Source organism: Camarhynchus parvulus, chromosome 19 (genome assembly GCF_901933205.1).
Source record: "Camarhynchus parvulus chromosome 19, STF_HiC, whole genome shotgun sequence".
Taxonomy (NCBI): Eukaryota; Metazoa; Chordata; class Aves; order Passeriformes; family Thraupidae; genus Camarhynchus; species Camarhynchus parvulus.
In genome coordinates, this window is record NC_044589.1 from 9,815,035 (window position 1) to 9,829,509 (window position 14,475).

Consider the following 14,475-nt stretch of genomic DNA (forward strand, 5'->3'; position numbering starts at 1 on the left):
ACCAGCTCTGCATCTCTGGGGCACAGACTCAGAGCTGGAGGGACCTCAGTGCCCACCCAGTGCCACCCCTGCCATGGCAGGGACACCTCCCACTGTCCCAGGGTGCTCCAAACCCGTCCAGCCTGGCCTTGGGCACTGCCAGGGATGGGGAGCCCACAGCCTCTACAACCCCTCTGGGCAAGAAGACATTTGACAGATCACATCAGGTCAGATTAATTTAAATACCAACACTCCACACACCACAACGGCCATGTGATTTCTTTACAGACCCAGCACAACCAAGTCTACCAAGGGTTAAAAAAAATCCCCTAATTTTTTTTTTTTTTTTTTGGTGGTCTTTGGGTACAGAATCTCTTATAATAAGACTATTTGTATTCATACTGGCAGAGTAAACACTACATGTTCATGCCCAGGCAGCTCTGTGCTTGTAATTTCAGCAAGAACAGAGCGACGTCCCTGAGGGACTTTGCTATTTCCCCAGCCACCATCCACTCCAACGCTGAATGAGAGCAGGGAAGGAGAGAAAGATGATGGCACAAGGCTCCCCAGCAGCCTCAGCCTGCACTGGGAACGCAGGGAATAGCTCATTCCAGCTTTAATCAGACCAGTCCAAACATTTCTGCTCAAGTCCAGCAGAAGACAAGGCCGCAGCGACCCCACGGACACCATCAGGGGTAATTTGCAAAAATCCTGTTCCAAACCTTCCCCCCTGACCAGATCCATGCAGGAAATGGTGAGGAAAACCTCTGCTTCCTTGCATCCCTACCCTGATGGGTTGAACAGAGCCTTTGCAAACCTTGAGCTGTGATTTTAGGAAAATACAGTTCAACGACACCAAGAAAAAATAAATGATACCATCACTTAGAGCTGTTCAAATTTAAATTACTTTCGAACATTCACTTACTAATTCCCACAAAAATAACCACCACATCTTCTAGTGGTTCTCTTTACTCTGCAGTCATTCCAAAGCTGCAATTATTTTGCACCCAGCAAAACCCCACCATGCCAGCAAAGTCTCCTCCTGCTCCAGCTCCAGGAGTGACTCTGCCACCCCCAGCATCAGCTCGTTGTAACTCTTGAGTAAATCCTGCTCTAGAGTGGGAGGTTCCACACACCTTGATACAAACTGTGTGGGGAGGATGGAAATGGAAGCATAAAACAGATTTTCCTGTGGTTTGGGTTTTTCTCAGCAAACGAAAATACTTCTATTTAGTCTTGTAAAACACATTTTGCTCAAACACAAACCCCAGTTACCTGGAACAGCTGAATGAGCATTTTTTAATTATGAAGGAAGCCCAGCATAGGCATAGGTTTGAAATGGAATCATCATTTACTAGGGAAGTTAAAATACCCATTGTAGGGAAGGTATTAATTTTTAATGAAACAAAAATCTCATTTTCAAGAGTGAGATTCCATCTGTGAAAGGCTGAACGGATAGATTCTGTGCCCGGCTGGTAAATTCTCATTACAATGGCCAAACCCAGCCCAAAGCACAAGGTCCTGTGGGGCAGAGAGGGAAGGGGCACTTGCCTCATTTCCTCCTGGCAGCCTGTTCATGTGCACGAGCTGGCCCTGGTCATCCAGCACCAGCTCCGTGTAGGTCAGGATGTCAGAGGGCAGAGGTGCTGGTGGCAGGACGGCGTGCTCGTTCATGGAGTTCCACAGCTTGATCAGAGACTGGGGGCAAGGAGAAATCCTCGTCAGCAATGCCACCCGTAAATGTTTATATTTATATTTATATTTATATTTATATTTATATTTATATTTATATTTATATTTATATTTATATTTATATTTATACTTATACTTATACTTATACTTATACTTATACTTATACTTCAATTTACTTAATATTTACATTAATATTATTATAAATATAATAATACTATACTAATATAATATTATACTAATATAATAATATCATACTAATATAATAATATTGTTATATAATAGTACAATAATATAAATAGTTATATTACATAATATAAATATAATATCGATATAAATAATAGAAATAGAATAATTTAAATATAATTATTTAAATATAAATATTTACATTTTATCATATATAACATAAGTTATATTTACATTATGTTGTATATATAGTAAATATAACATTATATTGTATATAATGTAAATATCTACATTAATATTTATATTTCAATCTACTCCAGTGTGGTATTCCCAGCAGAATTTGGGGTTGTTCCCAACTCAGGGCACCCTGAAATACCCCTCTCCTGCCAGTGTGACTGACAGTATTCCAGGGACAGCACCTGCTCTGGGATTTCAATCGTGAAACAGTTTCACCCAAAGTGAAATGCGAACGAGGTGGTTTGGGATAGAACCAGCAAATCAGAAACACCACCCAGGAAGGGCAGATGACAAGGTGGGAAAACAAACAACAGCAAGAGAGGGGAGGTGGTTTATGTTTCGCTGTTTGACTCATTAATGGAACTCCAGCAGCAGTTTATCCCAGTTTCATTCACAGTTGACTCAATCCATCGCTGATACTCCCTGGGGACCACTGGCAGCCACTCCAGGCCCCTGGCTCCCCTGACAATCAGCATGGCAAAGAGAAGAGCACCAAGGAGAGCCCAAAGAACACTCACCTGCCTGAACATCTCAGGAATGTCATAGACATAGGACGTCCCTAAAGTCTGTGCCTGGAACCTCTTGGACTGCAGCAGGTCCTTGGTCACGTAGGGAGTGTTGATCAGCATCCCGTGGAGTGGTCCCTGCTTGTCCCCATACGCCTGGAACATGATCTGCAGGACAAACCAGGGGTTCTGAACACTGAGCTGATCCAGCCCTCAGCAAAACCCCCCAGGCTGCTGCAGCCTGCTCGTCCCTGCCCTCTGCAAGGCTGCTCAGGCTGGCACAGCCAGGCTCCATCACACCCTGCTGCCCTTTGGGGACACCTCAGGACCGTCACTGCACCGTCCCGGCATCCCAGACTCACTGCCCATGCCAGCAGAGCCCAGAGCACACAGAGCCACATCCCCAGCACAAACTGAGCCCTGAGAGGAGCTGCCAGTCCCCAGCAGCTCCCCTGAGCCCCTGTCTGTGCCCGTGGATGCTGGCAGCAGCCAGGAGAGCTCTGTTATTTATGGATGGGGATCCGCGGCTGCGCCCGCCAGCCGGGTCAAGACTTGCATATGTCATGGGGCTTGAAGTTTTGATATTGTAAGTTTAAAAGATTTTCCCAGAGTAGCAACATGAATTATCAACTGCCGTGCTTCATGGCACTATATATTCTGGGCAGGCAGGACTTGGATGGGAAGCTTTTCAACAGAGAAGCAGGAGGGGATTAAAAAGGGATAAAAACGCCTTAAACGGCCCAAACGCTGCTTAACAGGGACACACCTGGCAGGAGGGACATGATCAGGATGTGTTTAACAGAATTTAGCTAATTGAAGAGGAATTAATTGAAGAGTTACACAAAATTCAGTAAAGCCTATTTTTATTTTTAGATAAAACCAGCAGTTTATGCTCTCTTCAGGCTGCACAAACATAGATTTGGGAGGCAGCTTCTTTAATGGGAGAAGCATTTGTTCAGGGTAATGAGTGTTTGTGGCAATGCCTGTCTTGGGATCTGCCAGGATCTGCACTTGGAAATTCTCCTTAAATCTCTGGAAAGCTCCACAGCAGCTCTGAAGGGAACTGGAGAAGTCTGTGCTGAGCATCACCACTTATCACTACTGAGAAACAAGAGATCAGGGTCATTCTCTCAGCATGAAGCCATCCTCCCATTCTTCAGAAGTCATGAAAGTACCCAGCACATCAGTAATGTCTGAATTTTTTTTTGAAAGATTTCTCTAAGTTTAAAAGAAGCCTCTGAAAACACAGGAAAAATCCCCAGATCTGAACTCGCCCTATAAACCTCCATCATGAGGGGGAAGCTTCCTAAAAATATCGGTATATTTCTTTACTAAAATGTGGTTAAAATTCTGGAAAACAAATCAAATTTAATACTGGAAAGTTGCTAAAGCCTCACACACCCACACGAGCCCATTCCCCAAGCTTTAAATAACAAAGCTCATCAGTTCAGAGTTCACTTGTGACCTTCACAAGTGACTGACCCAACTCAAGGGTTAAGCTGAGCTGCTGGAGATTATTAAAATGTTCTTTTCTTTCCTCATCTCCCCTCAAAGGCAGCAATGAGGTAAAACACACTGACACTATCTGCTCTGGGATCTCAGAGCTCGATGGACTCCACGGCCAGCAGCTCACTGGAAAAATTAAATGGAAAAAGGGGGAGAAAGGTGACTCAGCACTTTGTGTGCTACATTCACAGTGCCCAAGTGATTTATTCTGCTGCTTCTCCTGCCTGGCAGAGAGATGATTACAGAGGGAGATGTAAACATTTCTCTATTTAAATATTTTCCATGCATCCCATGCTCCATGGATTTTAGCATATGTAGGTATTTCAGTTAACCACACTGTTCCCACACCATGGAAAACAGAAATACCACAACAGCCACAACCATTCCAAAAGAGCACATTACGCTTCAGGAAAATGATATAAAAGCACCTTCTATAATTTTACATCTTCTTATCCAGGTCATTCCTTATATCTTTAGAATTTAAAGGACATGTTCACAGATTTTCTTGTATCTACTCAGATAAATGCGTAATTAATAATATTTTTTATTACAACCTACAGGATGAGCATCAGCAGTGATTCCTCTTCTAGTATTTTTTTGAGCGCTCTGAGGAAAACTGTTTGGGAAAACAGCTGCCCAAATGACTGAAGGCATGTACACAACAACCAGAAATCCTGACTGATTTAATTCCTCACATTTTCACATCTGCTGCTGCAAGTTTATCTTTCCATTCTCCTTCCTTTGGCCAGGCTGAATGGCAATATTGTGTTAAATTAAAATGTATTATGGGGCTTGAAGCAACCTGGTCTAGTGGAAGGTGTCCATGGGAGGATGTGCCACTTCATCACTGCACTGCCTCCATTTTCTTGTGCCCTTCAGCACAGAAAGTTTAAAATTCCCAGCATCCAGGACTCCAACATCCATGCCCAGGGCCGGGGGTTGGAATGGGATGAGCTCCAGGGTGCCTCCCAACCCAAACCATTCTGTGATTCCCTGGAAACACCACAACCCACAGAGGAAGGAGCACATCGCCTTCCCGACCTTCCCGCCCAGCCCTGCATCCTCAGGGACGTACCTGGCCCGTCCTGGAGTCTGTCACCTCCTTGTAGAGGCTGATGTCCAGGTAGTAGCCCGACTCGTTGGTGAGGAAGAGGCGGATGGGGATGGCCTTCCCCGTGGGCGTCAGGCGGATGTTGATCTTCAGCTCGGCCTGCAGGACGCGCAGCTTCCACAGGCGGCTGCCGTAGCGCATCACCATGGAGCGCACCGACTCCTCGATCTGCACGGGGGAAAGGGGAAAAGCCTTCCTCAGCAGGGCTGGGAGGTGTTCCTGCCTCTGCCAGGGGCTCTAAAATCCCTTCTAACCCAAACCATTCTGGGATTCTTCCTGGAGGTGGCTCCTGTAGCGCATCACCATGGAGCGCATCACCATGGAGCGCATTGACTCCTCGATCTGCTCAGGGGGAAAGGGGAAAAGCCTTCCTCAGCAGGGCTCTGAGACTTCCTCAGCAGGTCTGGGAGGTGGCCCTGCCTGTGCCAGGGGTGCAGTGAGATGGGCTCTAAGGTCCCTTCCAACCCAAACCATTCTGGGGTTCTTCCTGGATCCATCACTGCTCTGCATCCCCGCCATCGCACGGCTCCAAGGTGGTGAAGAAGCCCCACACATCAGCACAGTCTGCCCAGTGCAGTGACAGGACCTTGGTGACCTGTCCCTCCTCATCCTAAGCCTTGAGACAGGCAGGAACTCCACCTGGGGACTGATGTAGTGGGACAGTGCTGGATTCACATCCCTGCTTCCTCATGGCACATGGAACCACAGAATTGTTAAGTTGGAAAAGACCTTGGTGATCATCAAGCTCAATCAGCACAGCCCACCCCAGCCCAGGGAACCCCTGTCTCCCTTGCACAGGCACCGCTCACCCCTGGGAGCTACAGAATCCAAGGAAGCCAAATCCTTGGCAAGCAGTTTTGTAGCCCTTGTATGCACAATAATCACATTTCACTGCCTGCACGGAGCTTTAAATCAACAAAGCAATTACCACTTGGAGCTGGGCCTTCTGCTCTTCTATTAAACTTTATAAAATACCACTGTGGGCAAAGCACATATTAAAAGAAGGCAATTTATAGGCTGGGTTAAATATTTTTTCCAAAAACGTCTCTTTTGCACAGCAGCTCAAGCAAAAGTCATGGTTTGTATCTGAGGGCAGCCCAACTTCCAGGGATGAATATTCCAGCTTCTTCTGAACTTCCTGGGAACCAACAGCTCTGGATGTACCAGGAAAGGTTCATCCAAAAGGGATTTAAGCCACCAATTTTTAATCATGATTTAAAAGTCAGCAAGCAAGAGTTATTTTGATACCCAATTCATCTTTATAACTTTCGGCCGTTCTCCTCAGGAAAGGTCAGCTCTCATCTTTGGGTACCCATGAACTGAATGCTGATTTCCAGCTAAATTCAGCCTGGGCTTGGGACTTGCTTTGTGGTGATTCTGCTAGCCACAAACATCCTTAATGCCTGAACACTTTCATTTGTGCATCTACAAAGCTTAATGTTCATTTATTTATAACGTTCATCTCTGTGCTTTTGCACCAGAGACTGAAAATGAGGCACTTTTGTAGCTGGATTTACGGATTCTTTTTAAGCTCCTAATTTATCTCATGTTTTATTTGGATGGAATCTGAACTTTTGCAACAAACAGAAGATCTGCTTCCTTATTAAAACTGTTTACCTCAAACACACAATGAAAAAACAGGTTTAGTTTCAAACACAAAACCTACTTCTAATAATTGTCCCTCTGTTTACACAGAGGAGCTGAGCTGCACAACAAAACGGTTTTAAAGTGCCAGAGGGCAGGGTTGGGTGGGATATTGGGAAGAAATTCCTAATTATCAGGGTGGGGAGTCCCTGGCAAAGGTTGGAAGTGTCCCAGGCCAGGCTGGATGGGGCTTGGAGCAACCTGGGACAGTGGAAGGTGGCAGGGTTGGAACAGGATGAGCTTTAAGGTCCCTTCCACCCCAAACCGCTCCATGATTCTGCGATTCTATTAACAGAAAACTTTTTAGTTGTGACAAGTGAAGCCCTGGAAGGACAAGCAGGAGCTCCCACCTTGGAGGGGTCCATGATGACGGTGGGCACGAAGTTGAGGAAGATGTGGTTGCAGTCCGTGCGCACGTTGGTGTTGTTGAAGGCCACCTCCAGCTCATCCATGGCCTCCAGCAGCAAACGCTCACCCTCGTTCTGCAGGTACTCAAAGGAGGCTTCCTGCCAGAAGGAACAACAAAACACTGAGTTCTGACTCACAGATCACTGCCCCACAGGGCAAGGTTTGGAGAGCTGCGGAGGGTGTGATGGAGAGGAAAACGGAGAGGAATTCTCCACAGTCTGGGGAACGGCAGGAGGGTGTGATGGAGAGGAAAAACCCCACGTGCAGTCCTGGAGCAGATCCAGCCCCAGCACAGAGCCAGTGCTCCCAGTGCCTGGATCCCACCCCTGGCTGCCTTGTGCCCTCCTTTAGCTCACAGTAAATCTGAAACCACACAGGGCAAGCCACTGCTGCCTCAAGATCTAAGGATTTATGACTCTGATCTTGGGCCCTGAAAAATCTCCCTGGAGCACAGGAATACCAAAGGGATGGCTCTGAGAGCAGCACCAGCAAGGAGAGGGCACCACCCCAGCCCTCCATACACGGAATGGTCACTTTTGGCTCCTGCAGCTCCCTAGGGTGACCCTGGTTTTACTCACAGCCCTGCACAGGGACAAACCCACCTTGGTCACCAGGTCCGAGTGCCTTATGATGGCCCTGACGAAGAACCTGTAGTCTGTGACCTCTGTGCCCACCTCCACCTTGGCAGCCCCCAGGTAGAGGTGCATCTTGTGGTTGGCACAGGGGATGGCTGTCAGGTCGAAGTTCCTCATGCGGTTCAGCTCCAGCTGGAAGGCCAGGGCTGGCTCCAGGTGCCTGTAGATCCTGTCCTCCTCGAACTGCAGGGGCCAGGGACACAGCACAGGGTGGGAAAGAGGGCATTGGAGAGGTGAAACACTCAGGGAAGAACTCCACAATGCCCCTTAGGAACTTTCGTATCTAATTCAAACTCTGAAAATTCAAACAAATCCAACCCAGACGCTTCTATCTCACGCAGCACTGGGAGTGGTGAAATTGTTGAGTAACACAAATTGCAGGGCAGCAAGTTCTCAAGCCCACCCCCCTCAAAAAACCCTCTTTTCCACAGAAACCAGAAGGTTTTGTCCTGATTTTGAGTAGTGAATCACTGCATGCAACTCCAAGCCAGCACTTGGAGAAAAGTATTAAAAATATCCAGCTCACCTTATCCCGGGCACGGAAGGTGAAGAATTTTGGGAATTCCCTCTGTTTGAAAATGAAAACAGCAGTGTTAGTGCCCCCAAAGCAAGCACCGATGTCCCCAGAGTGCTCTCAGGCCACTCCTGGGGCAGCACCACAGCACAGCAGGTGACACAAGCTGTTCCCAGCTACTTTCCCAACATCACAAAGGTGGTGGAAAATCAAATCACCTTCAAGACAGCAGAGGCAGCTGAAACCTGCCCTCACTAATGCAAAAGAAGCTGCTTGATTGGCTTTTGATTATTATTGTCAGTTATTAACAGATAACACAGAAGTGTCCAAACAGTAGAGGGAAACTTTTTCTAGATCTGTTATGATTAAAATTCCAGTGGAAATGTCTGGAGGGATAGGAACACTCTGTTATGGATGTAGATGTACACAGAACAATGCTACAGCTCTCTCCATACCATTACTGCCAGAAATACTCTCTTCCCAAGGAAAACTGGGAGTTGTAATCAAGTAACTGCTCTCCTGTATGGAGCAGCAAAACCATTACAAAAATCCCCCACCTACCACTGAGTTTCTCTGGTTTTCTGTTGCACAGATAAAACCCTGGCAGGGCCTTGAGAGTTTTTTGAAATATTGCACAAATGTCAGATGAAGAGAGGAAGCCTGGACAGCATCCTGTGCCTCCAATTCCACCCAGGCAGATCCAGCCCTGCTCTGGAACTGGAGTTTTACTGGGCAGGGCTTTGGCCAGTGCTTGCACCACGTGGGAACTCTGCTGCCTGTGCTGAAGGTGACCTGAGGGGACACACACGACTCACCAGAACTGGCTCACTAAGCAAAAAACAGGGAGTCTGACCTGGAGCCGCTGAATTTCTGGCTCACATTCCATTACCCACGAAAGATGAACAGCCCCAGCTGGAGGGAGTGTGACAACAGTGACACTGCACGAGCCACCACTGAGCAGCACAGATTTTTAGGCTAAAAGGACTATTCCAGTCAGTCATCTTCCTTCCCTCCCAGGTGAAACAGCCCCCAAACCTCACCTGATGACTCTCAGTTGAGCAAAACAACTTGGGTTTGCCTGGAAACTCTTCCAAAATAAGCAGTGGTACATGAAATGCTGCCTAAAAATTCAGGCTCACTCAATGTATCAACTGTCTGTGAGTCTCATCTAAGAAAAAACCCCTTCCATGTTTCCTGACTTCTCCCAATCCCTCCTACCTGTCCCCCTCTGCAGGCTGCCAGCTTCTCCCACCACCTCCAGGCTCATTCCACCACTAATGGAATTGCTTCCAGGGCACCTCACTGGTGTGGTGGGCAAATATCATAATTAGATGTGCACACACACAAAAATCCTCAGTGCCCTGGTACCAAAATCCAAAAGAGTGCTCCATTTCCTGGGCAGAAGAATTATACCCCTGCTGTGTTCTAATCAACCAACCATCATCAAGACAATCAAAATAATTTGCCTAAATTAGCCAATCAAGACACCCTGCAAACTGCAGAATGCAAGAAGCTGCACCAGAAATCATCAGAGTTGATTATTATACTAATAATCACGTTAAAAACCTAATGAGATGAGGAAATTGGAAGCTTGCTGGAGCAACTCTCTATTACCTCAACATGCTGGGAACTAATTATATAGACTGTAATTAAAACAAAAACAAACCCGAGCCCAGGCCTGGCTAAGTTAATAGTTGGTCCAGTAATGAAGGGGCTGGGACAGCAGACAGGGACAGACTGACAGAGCAGCTCCCAGGTGCTCCACAAGCTTTGCAGCCAGGTGACCCCACACTGAGGGTCCAGGCAGAGCCTGGGGATGGTTCCTCCTGTTCTGTGCCTCTTTTCTGACCTCTGGCACGTCCCACAGCACTTACTCAGCAACTCCCATTTTTCAGCGCCCATTCTGTTCTCCAAAACTTCCTTTTTCACACCTAAAGCCCAGATTTTCTTGCTAAATGTCCCAAAAGACTCTCCACGAAATGCAGTTTCCTAAGCTGTTGACTGGCACCTCTGCACCTGCACTGTGAGCAACAAGTCCCACGTGGTGACAGGTTCCAACACTAGTTCTGCTGATTTGTAAACCAGTTTTCCCTTCATAAACCTCCCCAGACCAGCTGTGTTGAGCACAGGGGGAATTTCTTGCACTTCAAAGGCTCCTGACAACTTCCAGAATTGAAGAGTAGATACCCAGGAGATAAAAATCTGGTTTATGCCTTACATTGCCACCTAAACCAGACCCCACTCATGCCCAGGCCCTGGGGAAAGAAGTAATTCCCAGCAGTAAGAGCATCAAACATTTCCCACACCACAACACCACTCTGCAAAATTTAACACATCCCTTCAGCGACTGAAGTTATTTTAAAATCAGTAAGAAGCCAAAGGAAATCACCACACTACAGAGGAAATACAAAGGTTTCACTGATGATTGCACTTTGGAACAGAGAGGGAACACAAGGAAGCACTGGAACACAAGGAAATCTCGGTCAGAGTGGCTCCCTGAGCTCAGCCAGGTAACCAGGGACACTCAGAGCCCCAGGGCCCCTCTCAATGCCACGGGCACAGCCTGGGTTTGCAGCCAGATTTTCAAATAAATACTTCAACTCTTCACTTTGACAGGGTGTGGGCATTACATGCCTGCCTGAGACCCAAACGAGAAGGCCAGAGCCCCCTGGGTGTCCCCTGGCCTCACAGCAGGAGTGCCACCCTGCTCCAGGCCCTTTTTACTTACATGGAATCTCTGATCCACCTCATAGTTGACCTGTTTCCTGAAGTCCTTACAAACGAAACATACACACATAGGAAGAAAAAAAAAAGCAGAAGACAGCTAGCAATTAGGATTAAAATCAAAAATTAATTAATTCAAGAATACAAGAGGTGTCAAGATTGCTTACAATTGTAAATTAATTCTCTTAAGCGAATTTATGAAAACCATCTCAAGTTTTAGAGGACAAAAACGGTGAAGAGAGAACTAAACACAGTAAAATACAGCATTTAATTTGGGGGAAAAACACGTCAGGTGCCAATGGTACCATGAGCTAGAAAGCAGGGAGGTGTGAGCATCAGGAGAGACGTGGAAATACCTTTTGTGCTACAAGGAACGTCAGCCTCCGAATGCCATGCTCAATCAGGACTGATTTCTGCAAAAACAAGGGTGCAAACAGTGACTGGAGTGCAGAAAAAGAACAGATTAAAGCAGGCTGGAGCCCTCTGTGAAGTGCAAAAGCTCTGCAGATCCTTCTGAGTCCCTGCTCCCCTTCAGGAGCGAGGATTTCCCACCTGCTGCTCCTTTAGCAGCACAAACACCCAAAACCCTTCCCCCTGAGCAGGGAAGGGGCTGAATCACAGAGCAGCGAGCTCAGGCTGAGCCTGGCCAGGCAGGAATGCAGCAGAGCCACCCCCAAACCGTGCAGGAAATATCCTGGATTGCCTTTTGAATCGTGCAGGGGACATCCCTGATCATTTGCCAGGATTGCCTTCGGAAGGGAGCACGGTGCAGATGGGGTAAGGTCATGGAAAATGATGGAAAATGAGTTTTAAGGGAGCTAACCCATGGAAGATGTGGCTCGTGCCTGCTCATGGATAACCCAGCCCAAGGCACACACCCAGGCTCTCAGCCTGGAGAAGCCTTGGGGGGCTCATTGTCACCTCCCAGTCCTTCAAGGGCATTGAAACACAAGGGAGAGGGACTTTCAGCATGGGCAGAGAGGAACATGGCAAGAATTAGAGGGACAAGGGTTAGATGGGATGTCAGGCAGGGCCTTGAGGCCCCTTCCAACCCAAAGCATCCTGAGATTCCAAGATTCCACGTTGCAAAGGTGACACAAGCCAGATGCCAGTGATGTTTTTCAAGCAGATCACAGAATATCCATTCTGGTTGCCTCTCCCTCACATTCCCCTCAGAGGAGTGCTGCCACCAGGATTTGCCACAGCACTGATCCTTTGAAGTGCTAACATCTTGTAATTCTCCTCTTTTTCAAACTTTTCTCCTTCCTCCTCCCTCTTCCAATTTAAAAGCAAGGAACAGAAGAAGGAACAACAGCTCAGCTCAAGCAGGAGCAAACCAGCCCCTCTCTGCACAGACTGTGATGTTTTACTAAGGTTAAGCCCTTTGGAAATGAGCAGCAGTGACTATATTCATGGCAAGAGGAAGAAAATAACTTTAATAATGCCATGATTTAAAAAGCAAAAATTGTTATTGCTTTTAAAATTCCACAAGTGGCAGACAATAACAGCAGAGCAACAGGATTCTGATTACATGGTAATAATGTGGGTCTCCCAGCAAGGCCACAGCTATTAGAGAGCGATTAGCCATCAGCACCTGGAGAAACTCCATTTCCACTGACTGCCTCAATCTCCTCCACAAGTCATTTACAAGTATATGATCCTAATTTCTATTAAAAAAACCACACACAACATGCTGGGACTGGAAGATTATTTGGACAATTTGGATCAACCTATTTGATAGTTTAATGTGGTTTTGGATTTTTTTTTTTTTTTTGTAATACATTTTATTTCTTTCTTTTTATCCCCTCCCATAAAACGCCTGGAGCATGATCAAGCAGATGAAAAGCAGAACTAGTTTTAATTCTTGGATTTGATTGTTTTCCTTGTTTAAAGAGACAGGAGGCTGCTGAAGGCACATGGATGCCAGTCCCATTTTGGAACCCTGATTTCTGCAGGGTAGGTTCCCACATGTTTCAGTGCTCCCAGACCAGTGCAGCACCAGGATCCCAGCTCCTGGTGGGATTTTCAGCCCCACAAACCACTGGAGCTCTTCCCACCACAGAAAAGCAGGTGCAGGCAGAGCCCAGAGTGGACACAAAGAGGCTGCTCCCAACCCAGGCTGTCCCACCACTGACATCTGGGACTCTGAAGTGCATCCCACACTAAGAAAGGAGCAACAGAACATGCCAAATAATTCCTCCCCATGCCAGGAATGTTGTGTAGGGGGGATGCTCCAGCACCCTAACAAGGGCAATAAACCTTAACTGCATTAAGACTATGGTGATACACAAATACAGGACATTTTAATGTCATTTTACATGGTTCTGCTGCTCCTCCAACAACTTTATCACCAGGGAAAGGGACAGAACCCATTTTTCAGAGTGTGTGGAGACAGTTACCGAAGATTCACCTGATGTGTTTAAAACCTTCCAAGTCTTTGATCCCATCAAAAATTAAAGGGAAGAAGTCCTGACCTGACAGATTAGAAGGAGAAACAATGACCTGGTGCCCTCAGGAAGGTGCAGCTACACCCAAAGCAATGGGAATGCTCCAGAGGGGATAAATTAGGGCGTGTTTGCTTTGAAACCAAACCAAACCACCCCAAACGTAGGGAGCACAGAGTTTCCCCAGGCTGTCCTGCACACCCCAGAGGGGCAGAGGGGTGCAGGGGCTCACCTTGCTCTGGGTGAACTCCCTGAACATGGCAGCCAGGCCGTCGTCGTCCACATCGCCGTCGGTTTTGATGGCCACGTTGAGGATGTGGATGGGCTCCTCCCGGGCACTCTGCAAGGACAGGAAGGGTCCCCATGGAGCAGGAATTAACAGTGAGCACCTCCTAGATGCCCATGGTCCCCATGGAGCAGGAATTAACAGGGAGCTCCTCAGAACAGGCTCCCTAAACCCAGCTTTAGAGATGCTCGGGGGGAGAGGACCTCGGAGGAGCACCAGGGAAAGCTCTGAGGGAAATCCTTGGCCAAACAGCCTCAGAAATCTGCAATTTCACAGAAGTCAACGTCCACAAACATCAAACAGGAGCCTCCTTGGGAGAATTCAAGGATGAGGCAGGGCACAGGGTCAGGGCCTCTTTACCAGATGCAGCTCAAGTACACTAGAGGACTCTGGCATCAAGGAAAGTAATTAAACTAATTAAAATGTAGGGGCAAAACAGTGTGAGTTTCCATACCTACAACAACATGAAATAATGTGGAAACATCAATTCCATTTGAGCTCCAAGGAATTACAAATTCAGCCTCCAGGAGCCTGTGATTAACTGGGAAAAACTGAGACTGGACAGGAAATTACCTCGGTGAGGTGAGGGGGATGTAGGGAGAGGGA

General features: G+C 47.1%; 1 protein-coding gene across 1 annotated transcript in view; it reads right to left on the minus strand.

Moving 5' to 3' along the window:
- Positions 1–14,475, minus strand: part of ACACA (acetyl-CoA carboxylase alpha) — a 102,721-nt gene that overhangs the window by 40,607 nt on the left and 47,639 nt on the right. The window contains 9 exon segments of the mRNA XM_030962430.1: positions 1,531–1,677; positions 2,610–2,765; positions 5,179–5,382; positions 7,209–7,364; positions 7,869–8,084; positions 8,428–8,469; positions 11,144–11,188; positions 11,496–11,552; positions 13,816–13,923. Coding sequence (XP_030818290.1) covers positions 1,531–1,677; positions 2,610–2,765; positions 5,179–5,382; positions 7,209–7,364; positions 7,869–8,084; positions 8,428–8,469; positions 11,144–11,188; positions 11,496–11,552; positions 13,816–13,923 — 1,131 coding nt within the window.